The sequence below is a fragment of the Camelus ferus genome, chromosome 3, assembly GCF_009834535.1.
Source record: "Camelus ferus isolate YT-003-E chromosome 3, BCGSAC_Cfer_1.0, whole genome shotgun sequence".
Classification (NCBI taxonomy): domain Eukaryota; kingdom Metazoa; phylum Chordata; class Mammalia; order Artiodactyla; family Camelidae; genus Camelus; species Camelus ferus.
In genome coordinates, this window is record NC_045698.1 from 56,025,064 (window position 1) to 56,049,105 (window position 24,042).

The 24,042-nt window shown below is 36.5% G+C and overlaps 1 protein-coding gene and 1 long non-coding RNA gene across 8 annotated transcripts in view; one reads left to right on the forward strand and one right to left on the reverse strand.

The window, feature by feature from the left end:
- Positions 1 to 382: 382 nt before the first annotated feature.
- Positions 383 to 24,042, reverse strand: part of EDIL3 (EGF like repeats and discoidin domains 3) — a 394,119-nt gene continuing 370,459 nt past the window's right edge. For both annotated transcript variants that reach the window (XM_032475466.1, XM_006178645.3), the window contains one exon: positions 383 to 4,570. In XM_032475466.1, the coding sequence (XP_032331357.1) occupies positions 4,421 to 4,570 (150 nt within the window). In that variant the 3' untranslated portion in view covers positions 383 to 4,420. The remainder of the gene's footprint in view (positions 4,571 to 24,042) is intronic.
- Positions 4,588 to 24,042, forward strand: part of LOC116662159 — a 62,354-nt gene continuing 42,899 nt past the window's right edge. For 2 of the 6 annotated variants that reach the window (XR_004318150.1, XR_004318151.1), the window contains exons 1-3: positions 4,588 to 5,584; positions 5,913 to 6,110; positions 12,358 to 14,006. This is a non-coding gene — a long non-coding RNA (uncharacterized LOC116662159). The remainder of the gene's footprint in view (positions 5,585 to 5,912; positions 6,111 to 12,357; positions 14,007 to 24,042) is intronic. The other 4 variants (XR_004318155.1, XR_004318154.1, XR_004318153.1 and 1 more) reach the window with 4 other exon arrangements.

Consider the following 24,042-nt stretch of genomic DNA (forward strand, 5'->3'; position numbering starts at 1 on the left):
TATGCAGTGCTTAATCATGTAATGTGACCATGTGCTGATGCTACTCTACCATATTTCCACAGCATTAGTGGTTTCACATGACTCCATCACCTCCTGCCAAGAGATGCAAAAACTACCAAATGAGGAGCCTTTTCCAAAAATGTTTTCCTATTTCTGCCACCAAATTCATTTAATAGAAATAACTCTGTGAGCAAGTGCCACTTGCCTGCTGTGGAAAGCACTTTATTTGGTGGCAATGTGGAAACATCCAGTATGGATTATAGCCTCTTACTGCAGTAGAATCAGGGACTCCCATTTCCTCTTTCAAAACCAATAGAAAAATGCTACCTCTACCAGGTATTCTTTCTTTGCAGAGACAAATGACAACACCTTCTCTTGCTTCTCAACTAGCAGAGTTGTTTAATCCTGCATTTTAACTGCTCAGGTGAAAGGGTACTTTCGCATCTCACAGACACTTTTGTGGCAGTATTTTTTCACAAATAAATAAGACACTAACTCCATTGTTAACAATATTTTAAACTAGCGTTTGGGAAGAGAGAGCATTGCACTTCTCACAGCATTTAACATCATGTATTCAAAGCTGAAGTGCTAGATGTTTTAAAATTTTAGATTATGTAGAGAGAATATTTTCCATTCATGAAGTTATTCTTAATAGATTTTTAAAATCAAATTTCAACATGATCAGACTTTCCTCCTTGGAAATATTTTTACTATTTTTACATTTTGAACTAGTAATTTTAAAAGCCTCATAGTTGAAAAGTTTCTGTTGAATAATTCTTCTATCATAATGAATTTTTACCCTGTTTAGATGTCATAATTCTTTATTGGCCTTATTGGGAAAATACGTATAATTGCTTGTATTTAATAAGAAACACATTTGTATAGGTTTGTATGTGGGAAAAGTAGGCAAGAAATGGAACCCCACTGAACCATTCACATTAAAATGCAATTAAATAGGAACATGTACGAATACACAAACATATAATAAGTTAGTCTGAGAACTAGCAGAGATTCACTGAACCTCAACTCAGGAGTCAGCATTTAATATCTCAAGTCTCTTCCCTAAATTCTTTGAATGTTAAGAAAATATCTAAATGTGGGACGTAAATGGACTGAATATTTTACCAGTGACTTTCAGAGAGGAAGAAGCAGGGTTTGTGAAGAAGCCAAGTGTTAGGATTTTCTTTCAGCAGCAGCTAGAGTTATATGGATAAATATTAGTGTTTGTGGTACTGCTTAGTATTGACTGAATCTCTCCATTATACTCCTGAGAATCATGCACTTAAAGAACAATAGAAATAACAGCAGTGGCTTCACAATGGGCAGATCAGTCCTGGAGCTCAAGGCTTTAAATATGCATGAGGCAAAAAAAATACGACTCTGGGTTATTAGTATTCCAATAACATGTTCCCCAGCTAAAAGGAGCAGGAGAAATGCACACATTTTAATAATTTTGGAAAGGCCAATTTAGCAGATAGCAATGTATATTTGAAGGCTATTGTGATTTTGATGTTTGTTTTTGTTCTGTACTTGTTTAATTTTCCTGTACAAAGTTAAAAGTAAACCAGCATGTAGGTAAGAGTAGTGGGTATTCACATTGAGACAATTTGTGCATTCTTACAAATGTGTTTGATTACAGCGGCTTCAAAAGTATCCCAGATTTTCAAAAGTTTATTTTAACTCTGAAGACTAGACAAGGTCATACTGATTTTACAACATCCTACATGATTTAATATATACAAAGGAAAAAAAAACCCAACATTGGAATATTACACAGTTGAAAGTTTGCAAAGGTTATCTTGTGTCTTAGTTATTTCTGTACTTACTGACACATCTGACGCCAGCAGTGAGTATTATATTTCATAATTTGTTGACTAGCAAAGATACTATCATTAGTACCCCAAGTCTTCAAAATTCACACCAACCCTTATGAAGCCATTCAGAAAGAGAAAGTCAATCCTAAAATTAGAATTAGTGATTATGATAAAGGCTTTTAATAAGACATAGATGAAATGAAGATGTTTAAAATTGTAATTTCATAGATTATAAAATTAGCATATTATAGTTACTTAGTATGGTGAAGACTAAGTCTTCTGTGTATTCTGCTTATGAGATTTTACTTGTTTTAGTGTAAACTTAAATAGAAAAAGTTTGCTTTACTTTGATGTCATTGACACAAAAGTTACATAATACTTCACAATAATTAATTATTAACATTTCCACATGTCGGAATCTCTTTGTTGTTATTAATTTGGGGCGTCTTGGACAGCTAGCCCATGATATGCTGTGTTGATGAAAAGCATACAGAGCAGAGAGAAAATGCACAAGCAAGAGAAAGCCATCTATTTCTGAAAGGTAACCGAATTTTAACAAACTCCCTTTGAAACTAGTTATTTTTTTCAAAAAAAATCAGTAAGATATAATTCAAAACATTATAAGAAGCCATGAATAATTTGAGAAAGTAAAGCATTAAAAATTACTCAAAAATTTAAAAACACACTCTGTTAAGGATCAAGAATTGTGCATAGTGTACAAAGGAAAATGGCTAGGAATTTGGTAGGACAGTAAATTTTTAAACAAATAAGGGCCATTGGCTATGAAGTAAGTAAGTCTCTGTATATTTTTGGACCTAAGTCATTATTTGTAACATGACCTTAATATTTAGCATATTAAAAATATTTAAATTCATATTTTAAAGTTCTCTTAGAAAGGTGACATTGATGACATGGCAGTTTTGTTTTCACCATTTCAGATACTTCAAATCAACACTTTTATAATAAGAACCTAAATTAGAAAGCGTGTGGGCATAGGACAAATATGTGGCCAGCTAGTCTGTATTTTGCTCTTTGAAAAATGCCATTATGATTGACTTTCTCTTTAGATTCTTCACTATGATTGAAGACAACACCGTATATACATCATTAAGAGATGCTGTTAGCACGTGGACACAGACAAGACAGTAACAGTCTAGTGGCTTTTGTTATGCAGCACAAATAATAAAGAAAAGAACTTAGCAGTGTTGCACAGGACCTCAACGTTTCGTACACATACCATACTTTCTTTTCCAGGACCCTTAATTTTAAACCCCAATAATTCTGTGTCTAAGCCTTAGAAAACAAATACTTGTAAAGGTTATAAATTAGATGTTGAAGACTTTCATGGAGGCAGTGTGAGTTTTAATTTGAGAGACTGTCAATGAGACCTCCATTATCAATAACAAATTGTGATGATAATTGCTTATTTTTCAGAACCTTTGAAGCAAAATAAGTAGAAATCAATTTTCATCTTGAAAATGGTTGACAGCTTTGTCATTAGTATACTTCTTTTCTCACAAATATGTACCCACTGTACTTTCCTGAGAAACCACCACCAGTTTCAAACCTCAATAAAATTCTAGTTTCACAGGAAATGCAGAGATGAACAAAGAAATGATGAGTATGCTTGACCTGGTTATGCAGCACTATGTCAATATTTGTTTGCTAAAAAATTTTTAAATAGACATTTTATTATTCTATTATTTTAAAGTAAAGATAAGGCTATGTAAATGCTGGTAAAACAAAGGTTTACATTTTGTTTTAAAGAATCATAATGGAATATAATGGAATTTTGTTGTTTATTTTGCAAAATGGAAGTATTTGGAAATTAAATTTAAATAGTTATACAAAAGAATTGCAGATTCAACCTACTGATAATTAATTATGACCAATGTACTGACTGATATTCAGTCACGTTTCATCCGTGTGTGTGTGTATACATATAAACACACACATACAAGCATGAGTTCTTTTAGGTGAGTAATAGGACAAAACTCAATTGGGAAAAATACGGAGTTATTCAGGCAATATACAGTGTATAGAATAGAACAAAAAGAAACAGATAGCAATCTGATTAGAAATAATGAAAGTAAAATGAGAATTATAGTATCAATTAGTACTGCACATTAGATTCTTCATCAGAATTCAGTTTAAACACCGTAGGCACAGGGAAATAGGATAATATAGAGTCATTACGGAAGGAAAAAAAAACTTATTGCTAACATTGCAGTATTCCTTTTATAAGAATTGATTATAAAAGCTCTAACAACTCTTGTGTTTGATAACTGTGAGATATTTTTACCCTTGCTATCAAAAGAGTGCTACTATCTTTCCCTAATATACTTCAACCAGTATGAATAAGTCAGAAAACAATGAGAATAGTTCACAGTTAATGCGATGTTGCTTAAGAAATTTAAACGATAAAAATCAAATTAAACCATTGAAAAGGCAGGCTTAGACCTCCTTAAGAAGACAGTTAGTGGCCTACCATAATTTGAGCACTTTTTCATGAAAAATCCCATTCAGTTTCCTACAGATTTTTGCACAGGTCATTCCATGGAGAGACTTTTAGGGAAATAGGAGGGGTGCAGGATGTGGGGGTCTCCTCACTCTTCCTCTGTGCAGCCCAGCAGCTCCGACCGCAGCGTGATCCTCCCGTACCAGGACCAAGGAAGGATTCTTATATGCCGAGCATAGATGGGAGGGTCGATGACGTTTTTCCTGTGAGTATCGTTGTCAAAATTGCCCTGGAAAACCTAGTAAAGAACAGACTATCAATCATCTGGCCTTCCTTTTCTTAGAAATGATTTTTATTATTTTCTTGCTGAGAGCATTTTTCCTAAACATGAGATTTGATAAGTAATTCATGCTGGGTTTTTCAAAATATATCGCAACTTCTTTTACTGATCATTTTGAAATGAAACTGGCAATGCCTGTTTAAGGCTTAAATAAGATGAAGATTGTCTAACGCAGGAATACATAGTTATGAATTTTAATGTTTTCTTAAAACTGTCTATCTTAAAACTGTCTATCAGGATTTTTTAATGCAGCAAATAGTTATTTTTTGCTTCTGTTACAGGCTGTTGGTTAGGCAGCCTACCAACATGCTTTCTTTGAAGGAGTGCTACAGAGATGTGGGCTGTTGGAAATTACAGCCACCGTCTGAAAGAGGAGATGTCCGCATCCTCAAGGGGAGAGAGAGCTGGGAGATTGTGCAGGATGTTTTAAAGAAAAAGGTATGGGGGAGCTTGGATACATCTCATTGACCTTATCTAACTATAGGACCCCAGCCCAACTGCAAAGGAGTCTGGAAAATGGAGAGGAGCACATGGATACTTGGTGAGCATCATGGTCTTTCTCACAGTGTTTGTTTTTCACATACGTCTCACAACAGAGAACAAAACCCATCCCCAAGAGAGAAACCCCAATCAATACTATTAATTTCTGAATCCATACAACACTGTTGTGAGCATGGTGACCTACAATGTCCTGGCATGTTGGCATTGTGTGCCTGTTCCTCATTCTTCTTTTGTTTCAAAGTTTTTTTGAACTTTTTATGTCCATTTTTCTCCCAAGAGACTTTAATAGTAACGTTGGGAAGTGCTTGCTTCAGGGAAAAAAAACCCAAAATCAAAACAGTGGAGCCCATGGGGGTTGAACCTTGATATACCAAGAATTATGTCTACAAACCCACTGAATCACACAGAACACCGACTGAACTCTGGCAGTGTTTCTCGCTTTGAAATACAGGAGGATTCTCACAAAATCTGGTAAGAAAAAAAAAAAATCGGTGCAGGACTGGTCTTGCAGGGAGGGCACAGCATGGGAGGTCAGCAGGGGTGAGGGTCCCTGCGATCCTTGGCCCTAGACTCGAGCCCGCAGGAACAAGCCAGGATTGGCTGCTGGAGATCTGTGCGAAGCAGAGGGCTCACTGCACAGAGGACGTCTCAGGGGACTGGAGGGCATGTGTGGAACAGAACAGCCTGGGACCTCCCATAAAAAAGGAACAGTGTTGGGGGGTGTGGTGGGGATGGGCACAACACAGCCCCGCCATAGCTGCTTTCTCCACTTGGCTCCATTGTTGGTGTTTTCTTGCAGGAAGAGAGGTGGGGCTTGGGCATAGCCATCACGGAAGCAGGGCTGAAAGCTGAATCCACACCCAGCAGCCCTGTAACTTCACAGGCCAGGCGGGATTGAGATTTGTTTACAGCCCCAGGTAGAGAAGGTGGATTTGTTCTCTGGACCCACACCTCTAGGGCAAACAAGCAGTAAGCAGAGTTCTGATACACGGCAGAGGTGAGTATGGATAATTAATAACAGGCCAGCGTAATGTCCTGTATGCAGGTGTGGGGCTGGGGTCTGCTAACCCTGTGGTGCACCACAGATTCAGGTTGTGACTGCACGCTCCCTATGGTGGGTCCTAGCACCTGATATTGGCGGATGTGCACTGGTGGTTCCTGGGCCCCAGAACCTGGTGGACACCAGAGCATGTGGCTGACATTCCTACAGCTAAGGACAGGACAAAGGCAGCATCAACAAGGAGCACTTTGTAACCCCACATAACAAGTAACAGACACCACCACCGAGGGCACTTACCAGTGGACATCTGCCTACCAGACACCACAGCTCAGAAACAGGTCTAGAAGCCTCTAATCCAGCAACAGGGGAGCAGACCAGACCCCTGTCAAGGCTGTGACAACCATGGAACAAAAAAGGAGGCCCAGCTCAACAACAACTATCAGGGCAGGCTCTGATCCCCACACCCCCAATTAAAGAGATAATAGCCCATACAGACAGAGGAAAGACATGGCGAACAGCCATCACAAAATCTGTACAGAATGTTCCTAATTATTTAAATTTAAACAAACAAAAAATAAAACAGCCCTTCAAGACCACAATAGACAACTGATACTCCCAATTAAAAAGACCAAGAGAAATTCCTTGAAAAAAACAATCAATGAAATAAACCTCCTCAATAGTCTACTAGATCATGACTTCAAAAAGGGAGTGATCAAAGCACTAAAGGCAGTCAAGCAGACTAGATCATGCAGAGAAATGAGTAAGTGACTTAGATGACAGAATAACAGAAGCCACCTTATCAGAACAGCAGACAGAAAAGCAAGTAAAAACTAATGAAAGCAATATAAGTGTGCCAACCTATACATAATATGGGTACCAGAAGGAGAAGAAAAGGTATTTGAAGAAATCATGACTGAAAACTTCCAACCAAGTATAGGAAGCACAGAGGGTCCCCAACAAGAAGAACACAGATAGACCTACACCAAGACATAATCAAGATGGCCAAGGTTAAAGATAAATGATCCTAAAGACAGCAAGAGAAAAACAAAGAGTGAGTTTACAAGGGAACCCCCATAAGGCTCTCAGCTGAACACTACAGGCCAGAAGGGAGTGGCAAGATATATTCAAAGTCCTGAATGAAAAAAAGATGCAGCCTAGGATTCTTTATCTAGCAAGGTTATCCTTTAGAATAGAAAGCAAGAGAAAGAATTTCACAGACAAGGAAAAACAAAGCATTTAGAGTCACAAAACCCCAAAAGAAGCAAAGCTAATACAAAATTATCAAATGACAGAAAGAAAAGGAAAAGAAAGGAACAAAGAAGAAACACCAAATCAACTTGACAACAAAGATCAATAATTACTATAAATGTCAATGGACTAAATGCTCCAATCAAACGAGTGGCAGATTGAATAATAAATGAAAAGCCTACAATATGCTACCTACAAGAGACCCACTAGATTGAAAGTGGGAATAGCAATACTCTTATCAGACAAAATAGACTTTAAAACAAAGGCCATAAAGAAAAAGGACACTATATAATGATCAAAGGAGCAACACAAGATGAAGATATTATACTCGTTAACATATGTGCACCCAATATAGGATAATAGGATATATATATAAAACAAATACTAACAGATATAAATGGAGAAATTGATGGGAATACAGTAATAGTAGGAGACTTTAACACCCAACATCATTGGACAGGTCTTCCAGACAGAAAATCAGTAAGGCAAGGGAGATTCTAAATGACACAATAAAACAGTTATACTTGGTTGATATTTTTAGGAAATTACATCCCCCCAAAACCAGAATATACATTATTTTCTAGTGCTCATGGAATATTCTCTAGGATAGACCACATACTCAGGCACAAAAGAAGCCTCAACAAATTTAAGAGGATAGAAATTATTCCAAGCATCTTCTCTGACCACAATAGCATGAAACTAGAAAAACAAATGAGAAAAATGCCAGCATGGAGACTAAGCAACATACTACTATAAAACCAATGGGTCAACAATGACATCAAAGAAGATATTACAAAATACCTTAAGACAAATGACAACAATGAAAACATAACCACACAAAATCTGTAGGCTGCAGCAAAAGCAGTCCTGAGAAGGAAGTTCATAGCAGTACAGGCCTTTCTCAAAAAGAACAATTTCAAACAACCTAACCTACCACCTAAAAGAATTAGAAAAAGAACAAACAAAACCTAAAGTCAGCAGAAGGGAAGAAATAAAATAGAGATTAAAAAAAACAATGGAAAAAAAACCAATCAAACCAAGAGCTGTTTCTTTTGAAAGAGTAAACAAAGTTGACAAAACTCTGTCCAGGCTCACCAAGAAGAAAAGAGAGAGGACACAAACAAAATGAGAAATGAAAATGGAGAGATTTCAACCAACACCACAGAAATACAAAAAATCGTGAGAGAAAACTATGAACAAGTAGATGGCAATAAATTGGACAACTTGAAGAGACCAATCACTAGAAGTGAAATAGGATCAGCAATAAAAATTCTCCCTGCAAACAGAAGTCCAGGACCAGATGGCTTCACTGGGGATCTCATAGAAAGAGCTCATACCAATCCTTCTCGAACACTTCCAAAAGATTGAAGAGGAGGGAATACTCCCAAACTCATTCTATGAAGCCACCATCACCCTGATACCAAAGCCAGACACAGATAACACCAAAAAAGAAAGCTATAGGCCAATATCGTTGATGAACGTAGATGCAAAAATCCTCAACAAAATGTTAGCAAACAGAATCCAACAACACATAAAAAAGATCCTACACCATGATCAAGTTGGGTTTATCCCAGGGACACAAGGATGGTTCAACATATGCAAATCTATCAATGTGATACACCACATCAACAAGAGAAGGGACAAAAACCGCATGATCATCTCAATAGATGCAGAAAAAGCATTTGATAAAATTCAATACCCATTTATGATAAAAACTCTTACCAAAGTGGGTACAGAAGGAACATAGCTCAACATAATAAAAGGTATTTATGACAAACCTACAGCCAGCATAATACTCCATGGTGAAAAGCAATCTACAGATTTAATGCAATCCCTATCAAATTACCCAGGACATTTTTCACAGAACTAGAACAAACAGTCCTAAAATTTATATGGAATCACAAAAGACCCAGAATTGCCAAAGCATTACTGAAGAAAAGGTATGAAGCTGGAGGAATAACCCTCCCAAACTACAGACAATACTACAGAGGCTACAGTAACCCAAACAGAATGGTATTGGTACAAAAACAGATATATGGATCAATGGAACAGAATAGAGAGTCCAGAAATAAGCCCACAAACTTTTGGTCAATTAATCTTTGACAAAGGAGGCAAGAACACACAATGGAGTAAAGACAGTCTCTTCAGCAAGTGGTGTCGGGAAAACTGGAAGCTGCACGTAAATCAATGAGGTTAGAATACTTGCTCGCACCATACACAAAAATAAACTCAAAATGGCTAAAAGACTGAAACAAGACAAGACACGATAAACCTCTTAGAAGAAAACGTAGGCAAAACATTATCCGATATAAATCTCAGCAATGTTTTCCTAGGGCAGTCTACCCAAGCAATAGCAATCAATGCGAAAATAAACAAATAGGACCCAATTAAACTTACAAGCTTTTGCATAGCAAAGGAAACCATAAGCAAAACAGAAAGACAATCTACAGGATGGGAGAAAATATTTGCTAAAGATCAGACTGACAAGGGCTTAATTTCCAGAATATATAAACAGCTCATACAACTTAAGAAAAAAACAAACAACCCAACCCAAAAATGGGCAGAAGACCTAAACAAGGAATTCTCCAGTGAAGACAACCAAATGGCCAATAGGCACATGAAAAAATACTCAATATCGCTAATCATCAGAGAAATGCAAATCAAAATTACAATGAGGTATCACGTCACACCAATCAGAATGGCAACCATTCAAAAGTCCATAAATGATAAATGCTGGAGAGGCTGTGGAAAAAAGGGAACCCTCCTACACTGTTGGTGAGAACGCAGTTTGGTGCAGCCATTGTGGAAAACAGTATGGAGATTCCTCAAAAGAATAAAAATAGACTTATCATACAATCTAGCAATCCCACTCCTGGGCATAAATCCAGAGTGAACCTTAATTCAAAAAGGCAATGCACCCCAATGTTCATAGCAGCACTGTTTACAATAGCCAAGACATGGAAACAACCCAAATGTCCATCGAGGGATGACTGGATAAAGAAGTTGTGGTATATTCATACAATCGAATACTACTCAGCCATAAAAGACAATAAAATAATGCCCTTTGCATCAACATGGATGGACCTGGAGAACATCATTCTAAGTGAAGTAAGCCAGAAAGAGAAAGAAAAATACCATATGATAGCACTCATATGTGCAATCTTTAAAAAAAAAAAAAAGAATCGAACTTATTTACAAAACAGAAACAGACTTACAGACATAGAAAACAAACTTACGGTTACCAGGGGCGGCGAAGGAGGTGGGAAGGGATAAACTGGGAGTTGGAGATTTAAAGATACTAATATATATAAAATAGATAAACAAGAAGTTTATGCTGTATAGCATAGGGAACTATAGTCAATATCTTGTAGTAACCTATAATGAAAAAGAATGTGAAAACGAATATATGTATTTTCCTATATGACTGAACCATTGTGCTGTACACCAGAAACTGACACCTTATAAACTAACTATACTTCAATAAAAGTATAAGAAAAACAAAACTAAACAGTGGAGTCCTGATAAGAGTGGCAATAAATTATAAATTACTCTGGGAGTAACTAATATATTTATAATATTTAGTCTTGAAGATTTTACCATTTTTAACCTATAGATTCTGAACATTTATTATTAAGTCATTTCTAACTATTTTACATTAACATTTTTGTTGCAGTTCAGCTAGGATAGTGAAAATCTCTTCAGGGTTTTGCCTTTCAGCTTTATGAGGTATCTTAAAATTGGAGGATAATTTTTTACTTGTGTGAGATCAAAATGTGACTACATGGTCAAAGAGACCTGAAAATAAAATTCTTCAAAGGGGTTAAAAAAAAAAAAAAGTCTATTATCACATGACAGAATATTTAACCCTATCTTTGAACGTTCTGAAATTAATGGAAATGTTTTAAAAATGGCCTTCTGGAATAAGTGGTTCAGTCTCACATGATCACAAAAGGTCCCCTGGGAAGAGAAAAATCAAGATACTCTCTCTAAAGCATTAGACAGTGTGTGACACTGATTAATGGAAGCAACAGGCAAGATGAGGTAATCTTTCCATTGGTTCCATGGAAAGATTATGTGCCATTGAAGGTGAAGGCAAAGTGCCGTCCCAATCTTGTGGGGAAATAATTTTTCACTTTGACACAAAATATATCTCAAGACTGTTTTTGAATAAATATTTGCTGAAGAAAGGAATACTGAACTGTGCCAAGTCTAGAATTCATCATCCTGGCATATCTGAATCCACATTCATTTAATACAAATTTTATCCTCAGCAATGCTCTAGCCTGCAATGTCCAAAGAGGAATTAATTCTGGATTGAAAATTGTTACTACATAACAGTGTCTCTGTTAGCAAAAGCTCACATGTATAGGATATACCACGTACACACTCACCAGAAATCCTGAGAGATGTTACTGTAACAACAGAAAATAAGAAGAGTATATTCTGTGGTTTCCTGACATTCTCTCTAACATACGATTTGGATTCAAGTGCTTCACTGAGACTGTGGTGTTACACTTTAATAGAGACTCTAAAATCCAATTTCATAACCCTGCTACAGAACGTTAAAAGCATATCTCTGGAATAATAGAGTTTAAATTCACTAACTTTCATCACAAGATTTGCAACCATCCAAAGTACAGTGCTATACCACTTCCTGGGAAGGAAATACAGGAAGAAACAATTTTCTTTTAAGTAGCTTGTTTTCGGCACAAGTTTCAATATGGAACTGTCAACCCACAAAGCAGTAGTTGAATTATTACTTATACTTACTGCTTTATTCATAATGGAGAATACATATAGAGAAATTATAGCAGCTCTGAAATTGCATACAGCTGTGACATCTGATTTAATATGTGAAAGTCATAGATATTTGAATGTTCATCAACAAAATTAAATGAAGTTTCATAAAACAGAATAAAGAAAACAGCCTAAATCTGTAAGGGAATCAAACAAACCAAGATCTAAAAATACTGAAAATGTACTTTTTTCCCCACAGGTCTCTCAATAACGGCCCAGACAGAACAAGGCACACATTTGCAAATTCCAGCATGATACCTTGTACTTGCTGTGCGAACATGTGGCACATGTGCTGGATTCTTGTCTCCAGCACTAAGAGGATCCTGCTGAAGAATGCTGTTTCAAGGCTTTACCTGGCAAAGGGATGCAAACTTGGTATTTTCAGTTAACTTTATAAAACCTGTAAGAATTCTAGAAAAGTGCTTTCACATACACACTTTAGAGATACAAGCACCTTGACTGAAATCAAAGTCTGAAAAGACTGATGGAGAATATTAAATCCCCATATAGAAAAAGGAAAACACTGTACCTGACAAAGAGAAGTTGATTTAGAAGCTTTTAGAAAGAATATGCACACATTTCAGTTTTAGGAGGAAGCTTAGCTACTTAGCTGATGACAATTTTGCTGAGATATTCAAACATGATAATGCTTAGAGGTCTTTCAGGTTTTTCCCAACATACGGGGCCAGGAGAAAAAGGTACTCAAGATACCTTGGAGAGGAGAGGCTTCTACAATTACAACCTAGGAGAAGGTAAGAGAGAGAAAAATGCAGCTGTGTCAATGTGACTGAGATCTTGGATCTGATTTTCTTGTATCAGCTCTCCTGTGATATTAGCTAAAATTCAAGTCAGATTCTGGTGAGGATTCAAATCTCAACACACAGACTGTCCGACAAAATAGAACCATCAAAAGTTGCTGGGAGCAACATTTTTTGGTAAGATGAGATGTGTCATCCTTCAGTAGGGACGATGGTCTACTCAGGCCAGAGGAGATGGTATCAACTGGAGGAAGGCAAGACTGTCCTCCATGGCTCAGTCACAGAGCTGGGGAGCATCTCAGTGTCTCTTAGCATTATGACTCTGTCTTTCACAACTTGCACATGTTATTTATTTACTAAGTCATCGGGTTTGTAAAAATGTGCTTTTTATTTGTCTTTCACTTAACTTATTAAAAGTTTTAAAGAGATTCACACTGTTCTAACCTTTTGAAATTTATGTTCACATCATCCAAATAGCAAGCGGTCTTAAGCATTTTTATATAGCCTCCCTGAGCTCTTCACAGGGCTGACAAGTCAGTATTTTAGCAAGGTCTCAGGTGACCATCACTTTATCCCTGTGGCCTCTTAGTCATCTTCTAGATTTCATTATTTCTCTTCTGGTATGTAGATTCTAGATATTGTGGAAATGAAAGGATTGAATCAAGCTTTCTCAAGTTTTCTCTGTTGTTTGCATTTGCCTTGTTAATAGTGTCAACCACAGTGTTGGCTTTATTGACTAGATCTGTACACTGATCTAATGTCCTTAAGGGAAGGACAAAGATAAAAACCCTTTTTCCTAGGCAGACTGTGGGTGGGGCTTGGAGGTGTGCAAAAGCTAAGAATTCTTTACTTAGCATACATAATTTTGAGTATCTACCCTTTCATTCAGAGTGCTTATAAAGAAGTTAGAAAAGAACAGTGTTTTGCAGCTCTGATCCCTGAGAAACCCTGTTTTTATCTAATTCTACTGATAGAGTGAACAGATCTGAGACCTAAAAGAGAAGACAGATCTGGCTAGTGCCAACTTCCCCAGCATTTCTGACATGGAACTTTCAGCCCATCCATGGCAAGTCTCAATATAATAAAGCAGGTATGTATTTAGACACTTGGAAACCCTGCCTTCTTATTAGGCTGAAATATGCCTCTTTCTAACATCCATGTATCAATCTTACAGCTTTATTCTCAACACACATAGAATTCTAGGTGTTAAAAGAAAAGCACTTTAGACATATTTAACAATAACTAACACAAGCCTTTCACACTCAAATCCAGTGCTTTAGGCTAAACATTTATGGTTCCTTAAAAAGTTCCCTATGTTAGATGATTTTCAGACTTATCTTGATTGCATTCCACTGGATACCTTCTGCTTTAACTGTGATTCTATGAAAAAGTGGTATTTGCTTGTACATGGTATGTAGTTGTTATGCCAATGGCTCAAAAACTGAGTGCAGCTTTGCTGTGGATACAATGCTTCTATCAAGGCAGGCTAAGATTTAAAACTATTATATTACATTTTGGGTCATGATTGATTGATTTATGGTTGAATAAACTGAGCTTTTCCATAAAATTTCTCTTAAGCCAGGACTTCCCCAATTTTGTGCTTGTAAAATGGGTTTATAGTACATGTAGAAATTTATATTCATCCCAGTTTTTCATTGAATTCATGACATTTTAAAATTAGCAATTTCTAGTTAAAATAATGGTCCATTTTTTTAAATAGTGGAAACTTAGTAGTTATAGATTAAGTATCTATTTCATAAAGTAAGCATTTACATGTTATGTGAGTATAAAATCTGATTTTTGTGGGTGACATAAAGGACTTATACTTACTAATTTATGATTCAGCATCATAAAACTCATTTTTACATACTTAGTATCAACATTATTTGAATTTTCTGGGCTGTTAAACATTTTAGAGTTACAACTTGAGTTACAACTTGAATCAATGCTTTAAGTGATTTAAAGCCTTATGAAAAATTTCACAGAATTAGTATGCACAAATGATGTTAAACATAATATTTATCCATATGAATATTGTATATAACAGACACTTCAGTTGTTTCTGATTCTTTGGCCACATTATTCATATGCTTTAGGCTGAGCAACAATTTATGTCCTACTTTGCCTTATATTGGAACATTGCAAAATTCCAAACTTTTCATTTAAAAAAGTAAAATAAAAATTACTGTGTTGAAATGTGTAGAAAATTGTTTTCTGAAAGTTTCAGTGAGTGGTTTAAATCTACATCATGTTTAAAAAAGTCTTATTGGAAGTTCTGCATGTTTTGTGAAACTTCTGTTAGTGATTGGATATAAAAAATTTGAAACCAAAGTTTGATTCTTTTATCCGACATAGACTCTAGCTGTTATTCAGAGAATTCAATTTTCTAGGAAAACATACCAGTACCCTGAAACCATTTCATGATTGAATGGCTGGTATATCATTCTTGATGGTTTCCTCTGCAATCAATTCCACTAAACCAATGAAACCCTGTAACAAAATTAGCCTAAATATAAGTACATTCTTCCAGCTGTAATAAGGAAACAAGAACCAGTTTCCAGGTAAATTCCAATATTCTAAGAAACGTTCCTTGGAAAATTGTGCAAATTGAGAATCACATTCTAAGAAGTACAAAGAGGAAAAAAGGCTCTTGTTGGAGGTAGTAGATGTGTTAACAAGAGTCTACATTGATTATTAGTCTACAGAAGAATAAGCTGGGGGATGAGTCCTCACTATTGGACATCCCAACAATGCTGCAGCAAAAATTCTCATCAGCCGAGAAGAACAGGAAGCTGTCTTCTAACCCAAAGCATCTTGAATAAAACTGTTGCCTTCCAAAAGTGCAGATGAAGTAAGGCCATAGCCAACCAAAATAATTCGTCAGCAGGAGAACATTTCTGTATGGTTTAGGATGTGTTGGGCTAATATAGTCACAGTGTTTGCAGACACGTCATTCCAGTAAGGAGCGTAGAGTTCATACGTACAACTTTAATATTAATGAGTGTGCCGTGGAAGATTATCCAAAGGGCTGGGGTGGGGGGGTTCTAATCTTTGCCCTCAGCTCCTGGGAGGTAATCTCTAAACCTTGTAATAGCCTACATGATTAGAGTATATCTGTTTATCTGGGGGCTGTGGTAAGATAGTCCATGATAACAATGTGATGTATGGTGGGGCTTTGGGCCACCTTGACCACTGGAGGGGCAGGAGACTAAGGTCAGCCATGCAGGTGCTCAACCATGTCTCCATGTCTAAGCCTCAACAAAAACTCTGAACATCAAGGCTCCACCAAGGGAGAGCCCGTGTTTGGAATCTCCTAGACTCTGCCTCATATGCCTCTTCCCTTGGCTGCTTTTTATTTGTATCCCTTCACTGTCATAAGCTGTAACTGTGAATAAAGTAGTTTTAAATGAATTCTGTGAGTCTTTCTAGTGAATTATCAAACCAGAGGTGGTCTTGGACCTCAGCACTCTCAACTGGCATCAGAAGTGAGGGTGGATTAGGGAATTCCCAATTCTGCACTGAGTATTTGGTATTGGAAGGTTATAGGCTCCACGGCAGTTTTGATATTTGTAACACTCACTGTCTAAAAAGGACCTCAGTTGTCTGGAAGGATTATGTCTAAAACTTCCTCGACCTTATATACCAGGCCTGGGACAGATGTTCAGGCTTCAAAATTAATTGTGAACTTTTTTTTTCTGATTCTTTGACTAAGTCCTGACACAACGAGCTATTAAACTGTATTTATTGTGACCCTTGAGACAAGTGCTAAATCCTCTGCTCTTAGGCTCTACTCTCTATTTTACTCACTCTTCTTAATTTCTGGATAGTTATTCTCATGGACATAAACTTAAATATAGCAACAACTAATGTTACTTGTTCTATTTAATATTTCACTGACTTAACAATTCAATATTTTCATTCTTCTTTATTTCTTTAGTATCGTTTCTACAAAGGTTTATAGAACCTTTGGGGAATATTACTTGGGCCTTCTAGGGGGATTAATTTGAAATCTCTTAAGAAACTACAGTCAACTTTGCTGAAAGCTACAGAACATGGTGACATATATAAATAATTCTGTACCACATTTCATATTGGATACCAATTTTTATCTGTTTCTTTCAAAATGCTGTTTTATTCCATAAGCCCTTTTAAAAATCTGGACCCTGGAGCCTTCAGAGATTTCTTTGTTTCCGAAACCCCTTGATGAAATTATCTGAGGCTTTCAGACTGCCTATCCAAAGATTTAACTTTGAAGGTCCAATTACAGAGCATTTTTGTTTGATGGCGGAAGTGAAAAGAAAAACATGGGGACAAGTTCCATGTCTTTCTTCCACCAGTGCATGAATCATTTTAAACCATTAAAATGAATATATGGATTCTCTGAGAAAATGATTTTCACCAGCAGTGTTGCTCTCAGGAGATTTCTTGTGGCTCTTAAGTCTGCTCTCTTTTGTAATTAAGTTCCAGGTAGGTCTTTGGTTTCAGGGAATGCTACATTTCACTGAACTGATCTGGCTTTGCTTCATGCTCCTACTGTATGTAGATCTCTGATATATTCCAAGAAAATTTCACTAAACTGCAAATTTTATGTTCACTTGGAATTCTTGTTGCATTATTTGCCCTCTATCGTTCTTCCTGTGAGTTTTTTTTTTTCTAAATACACCCATGTGAGATTCTAATAACAGCTGGCCTCAAATGCAGATATGTTGCCTATTTTCCCCCTACCCTTTTAATTGCTTTTCAAATTGTCACACAGTCTTTTTCATTGTCCTATAATTGATATGAAAGCTGGTTGACTGATACTTAATTCTTGCTTGGGAAAAAGAGCTGTGGTATCTTTCTAAAATTCACTCTTTCTTGGGTACTCTGGAGGTTGCAAATGCTGGGAAAGAGGATGAAATGACATACCTTTGGGAGTATTTCTGTAAACTTTTTAACTTCTGGACTCTCCTAGAAGGGTGCGGATGACCCAAATTGGCAGGAGAGTACAATGATCCACAGTAACATCAACCTCTGTATTACTGGAAAGCAGGCAGAGATTATCTTGTGATTCCCTGGTGCACTGTGACAGTGACAAGTTCAGCTAAAGAATTGCTGAGAAAATACATAGGACCTAATCAGACTTGTAAGATTTTGTACAGCAAAGGAAACCACAAACAAAACAAAAAGACAACCTACAAAATAGGAGAAAATATTTGCAAATGATGCAACCGATAAGGGATTAATTTCCAAAATATACAAACAGCTCATACAACTCAATAACCAAAAAAACCCAACAACCCAATCAAAAAATGGGCAGAAGACCTAAATAGAAATTTCTCCAAAGATGACATCCAGATGGCCAACAGGCACCTGAACAAATGCTCAATATCACTAATTATTAGACAAATGCAGATCGAAACTACAATGAGGTATCACCTCACTCTAGCCAGAATGGCCATCCATAGAAAACATGGTTACCAAAGGGGGTAAGGGGGTGGGGGGGATGAATTAGGATTCCAGGATTAGCAGATACAAACTACTATATATAAAATACATAAACAACAAAGTCCTACTGTATTGCACAGGGAACTATATTCATTATCCTGTAATAAATAATGGAACCATAATGGAAAAGAATATGACATATATATATATATATATATATGTCATATATATATATATATAAAACATTTTGCTGTACACCAGTAACTAACACAACATGGTAAATCAATTATACTTCAATGAACATTTAAAAAAAAGAGAATGGCCATCATTAAAAAGTCTACAAATAATAAATGCTAGAGAGGGTGTGGAGAAAAGAGAACCCTTCCACACTGTTGGTGGGAATGTAAATTGGTGCAGCCACTGTGGAGAACAGAATGGAAGTTCCTTAAAAAACTAAAAAAAAGAGTCAAGATATGATCCAACAATCCCACTCCTGGGCATATTTTTGGAGGGAGTTCTAATTCAAAAAGGCACATGCACCCTAATATTCACAGCAGCACTATTTACAATAACCAGGATATGAAAACAACCTAAGTGTCCACTGACAGATGACTGGATAAAGAAGATGTGAATATATACATTTTATGTATATGTAATGGAATATTACTCAGCCATAAAGAAAGAAGGAAACCATATCATTTGCAGCAACATGGATGGACGTACAGATTATCATACTAAGTCAGACAAAGTCAAATATCATGTGATATCACTTATATGTGGAATCTAAAAAATGATATAAATGAACTTATTTACAAAACAGAGACGGACTCACAGACACAGGAAAGAAACTTATGGTTACCAAAGTGGGAAGGAGTAGGAGTGGGGGAAAGGAGGGATAGATTAGGAGTTTGGGATTAGCAGATACACACCACCACATATAAAATAGATAAACAACACAGTCCTTCTGTATAGCACAGGGAACTATACTCAATATCTTATAACGAACTGTAACAAAAAATATTGCTAAGATTCAACTCAGTCAAACGACGGAGAGAGAGGACTGGGGACTGAGTTCTACCTCCATCTCTTCTGTGGTTTTCTACCATAACTTTGTCACCAAGTAGCTGGAGACCTGGCAGCCTTTTAGAGCCAGAAGAACTCCACTGAGAAATTCATATGACTTGTTAATAGGTCTCGACCCTGGAAAAAGACCCAGAGAAAAATCAAAGCAAAAGTTTCCAACTCTGTAGACTGCTACCTTCCTTCCCCTCAATTGGCTGACATTTAGAATGCTCACTCTAAAAGTCAGTAGGTAGGACACACCACCATATTTAACTTCTTTTATGATGAAAGTCTCCTTAAGTAACAGGAATATCCTAGGAAATACATCACCTAGGATGATTGCCTATAAAGATTTATGAAACATAAAATATGCCATTCTAAGCTGTGGCTATATATTTAAACTATCTGCTTTCCAGCACTCGGGTTTTGACTGCCCTAAGATATATTCCTACAGAAAAAAAAACAGAATTGAAAAAAAGTCATCTGCTTTTCGAAGATATCTCCAGGAGATATTACCAGTAGTCAGAGAGCAAGGCCATCTAATGTTATTCCTTTTTTCAGAAAACATAAGAAATGTAGAAATGTCCTTCCCCTTTTCTATAAAAGTACAGAACAGCCTGCTTCTCTTATTGAAGCTCAATGCTTAACTCTCAGAATTTCCTAAATCACACCAGGCATTTTTTATTTTATCAGAATAAAATTTCAGGTGATTTCAACCCCTTTTAGCGACATGACATGGTAGTAGAGAAATCAGCATCTGAGAATTCCCACCCCACGTTAGGAACCTCTTCCTCACGCCCAGTCTAAGAAAATTTTACCCGATCTTGGTCAAAAATGACTTAGTACAGAGCTGTATGTCTGAGCACAGCAGTGATTTAAGCATTCAGCCATGTGTCTTCTAAGATAAAACAGTCCTGAGGAGGAGACAGTGTTAGGAAGTGGGAGAAGATAATCCTGGAAATGGATGATGAGGTAGCAGAGGGGAAACTCGGAGCTGAAGCAGTGAGTGCGTGCGTGCGTGCGTGCGTGCGTGCGTGTGTGTCTAGGCGTGGAAGGAAGGCATTCTCCTTTCTCCTCTGTGTACTCTCAGGAGACCATCTGATCCAGCTAGAAGATGGGGGAGATCTTTAATGGAGATAGGACAGCAAGATACAAGATATGGGATGTATTTATACTAAAAACATTCATTGTTTATCTGAAAGTCAAATGAACAGGTATCTTGTATTTTATTTAATGTGGGAACCCTAGTTGAAGGGCATAGGGAATCCGGGCCCTGAGCTGAGCAGGTGCGAACTCTGCTTTGGTCTGAGCTGAATCCTAGGTCTTTTTTATCTCAATGAGCTAAGGGTGTATTAATTATTAAAATATACTTGATATCAGGGGAGAAAACTCAACTGTGCTGTTCCTTATTCCTGTGCTTCAATTGGTGAACTACCAAAAAGAAGAAAAGAAATAAAAATACATTTTTGCTCTTAAAAGTAACATTTTCACTCACTCATGAGGAATGCCTCCCTTGATTACTATTTCACATTTCATTTATCTGTACAAAATTAATTTTGTTTCTAGTTTTATTGGAAAGTAGGAAATTAATTTCTATGTTCGGTCTTCCGGGGTTTGGAATCTGTTCACAGCTGCAGAGAAACTAAGAGGAATGCCCTTTCGTGAAGGTATAATTGCTGGATTCATCTTTCATTTTTTTTAAAGTTATCTTTTAATCAGTTTTGTGTCTCAAATTACACCAGAAGCTTTATAGTGATGAGAAATGCATTGCCTCTTTAATAAGGGCCCCGAGGGGCTAAGTACAGATGTGAGTCTCCAGAGCGCTCCATACATATTAATATGCTTTCTCTTTGAGTTCCAACAGAAGGAGGTACATGACAGTCACTGCCAATTGGGTCATTTTGTAAAGCGTGGCAGATTCAGAAATCTTTTTATCGTTTTCCGTAAATGTGGAATGCTGACAGGTATCTTTTATTCTTTTTTAATTTTAAACTACGAAAAAGCAGACATGAATATTAATTCATTTTAAAAGTATTAGAGACTTTTAATTGCTTGACATATTGCAGCTGATGGTGTGATGGTAGATAATAAAAATGGCCCTGGTACCATATATGATGTCCTTAAGGAATTTCTTACCTTCAAAATATATTAAACAGCCAAAATATTCATTGTTTGGTAATTATTTAGAAATAAAATGGGTTCTTTTTTTGGTGTACTGTAACCAGAAGTCAACGCATAGTTCTAACAACCAAAATTATGATGTGGTTTCTGTCTTAGACTGATCGAGTACTCACTTTCATAGTAGGAATGATTACTAGCAGATTCACATTAAGTAGGACTCTAATTTTTATGGTAAAAATATTAAATTTTTTTTTCAGCTAAGCTCTCCTGCTTTTATCGGGTTCATCATTGGCTTTTAAAGAATAAAAACATAATTGAATTTTTAACAGTTTATGAAAGTTTGATAGCCTTGACCATTCTGTTGAGGACCTATCAATGTTCAATACATACATTTTTTTGACTTTTATCAAAACTTTTTTAAATTCATAAGATTCAACAGTTTGCCTTTCCCCTCTCCCTCAATTAATATTTTTTTATGTGTTCACATTTTTAACCAGTGCACAGGGTCATAGTTGTGCTAACACTTGAACCCTTCACAGTAATAATACAAGCATGACCTAAATAGGGAAAGAGGTAATTCTTTCCTATTGAGGAATATTTTTATTACAGAATTGTGTCTCATAATATGGAAGCCAAACAAACATGAGTTCACAGTTTTCAGTGAGGAAATTTCTATTAATTTTTGATAAGTGATGATTAGGAAGACAAAAATTAGAAAACTTTTAAGTGTTTTGGCATTTGAGCATTGGGAAAAGTAAGGCCATAAAGCTGGCAATGATAAATTCTTTTTTGAATTTATGAACATTTGACTTGAATAACTACATAACATATTCCTTTTGTTTTTACACATATTTTTCATTGATGCAGAAACATCTGTTAACTAGAAAGACTATATGCTTTCACATTTTAAGAGAGTTTATCAAATTTTCTGAAAATAAAGAAGTTGAGTTTTCAGAACATATATAATTAACGCAAAGAACAAACATATATTTGTTCCTCATTACTGCATTTCTATGCATTGTTTCCTCCATTTCTCATAAACTTCTATCTTACTGAGAATGATGTTTCATAGCATCTGTGCTGGGATGTTATCTGTCACTAAATATGAGTCATGGTGACAGGGATGCGATTCCTCCTCCAACCCATCCCAAAAGTGGTGAGTTTTATGGATTTTGTGCCTGTTGTTTGTTTTTTCCTACTACTTGATGGTGTGTCCTGTTTAGACAATCACTCTGCTTTTTGTTGTTGTTGCTGTTTTAAATGAGGAAGATTAAAAAAATCCAAACACCTTCTGAGAAATACAAAGGCTTCAATAGCCAAAATTTACCGTATGTTTCACATTGCTAGTCTTTAATATTATAGACTGAATTGACATACAGAGAATTTTCATTGCAATATCAGAATCAGTCCTTGAAGACAGACAACTAGGTTTCTAATTCTGTCTCCAAATAAACAGAATGCTTTAAAATTAATGAACTCCTGAGATACACTGGCTTCTGACTGTTTCTGTGGTTAGTCTGTCATTCCAGCTTGTCTTCTACTTGTAGCATGCAGCTAGTTCCTTGAGTCTACAATCAAAGTTCTTTAAATTGCTAACCCTCTCCCTGCTCACCTCTATCCCGTCAGCCCTCATTCTTTTCCTCTCTTCCTTTCTTGCTCTTAAACCCTTTTCACATGAGGTTCAGGAGCAAACATCGCTAGGTAGGCAGGCCATGTGGAACTCATGTTAAACATGATCCAGCCCTGTCTGCTTTGGACTTGCATCCAGTCTCTGCCTTGTTTCTGACCCCAAGCCCCTACTTCACAACCAACTCTAAGTGAGTCCCCGTCACATTCTCTGTGCACCTTTACAACTGCTCTCATACTACTCACTGGTGACAATATGCTGCTTTCCGAATTTAAATTTGTTCAGCGTGGTTGCCCTTTCCCAGTCCAGCAGGCAGACCTAGGTCTGCAAACAACTTTCACTTTGATAAATTAATTCTTCTATCCTGGGATATTTCCTCAGATGTGGACTTCTTGGTCAGAGGCCTTAGAAAAATTTACAGGGATCCCATTCTATTTTGGGCAAGAACATGCATTATTAAAGCTATGTAAGGAATTACAGGATCTCCTTGAATTCTGCAGTTGGTGCATATAGCTTATGGAAATAACTGAGCTTACGTGTTTTCACTAAACGTTTTGTCTCCGCATATTATCAACCTTCATTCAGTCTTGATGAACATATTAGCGCCTACGATTCCCTTCAATGCCTAATTCCATGTATTTTTTTTACTGCATTAAAAGTGGAATCATGACATTAACTATTATCTTCCTCTATCCATTCCTGAGCAGAGCTATTTAATATAATTTAAATTAAAAAGGGTGCACTCATCACTGAACTTTATATTCTGCCAAAACGGAAACATTCTCAGGTGGTGTCCTAAGTTCAAAAATCCAGTAACACCCACGTCTATGTGAACATAGGCAATTTTTTGTTCACACCAACTCTGTCTTACTCAGTCCCATAATACTGA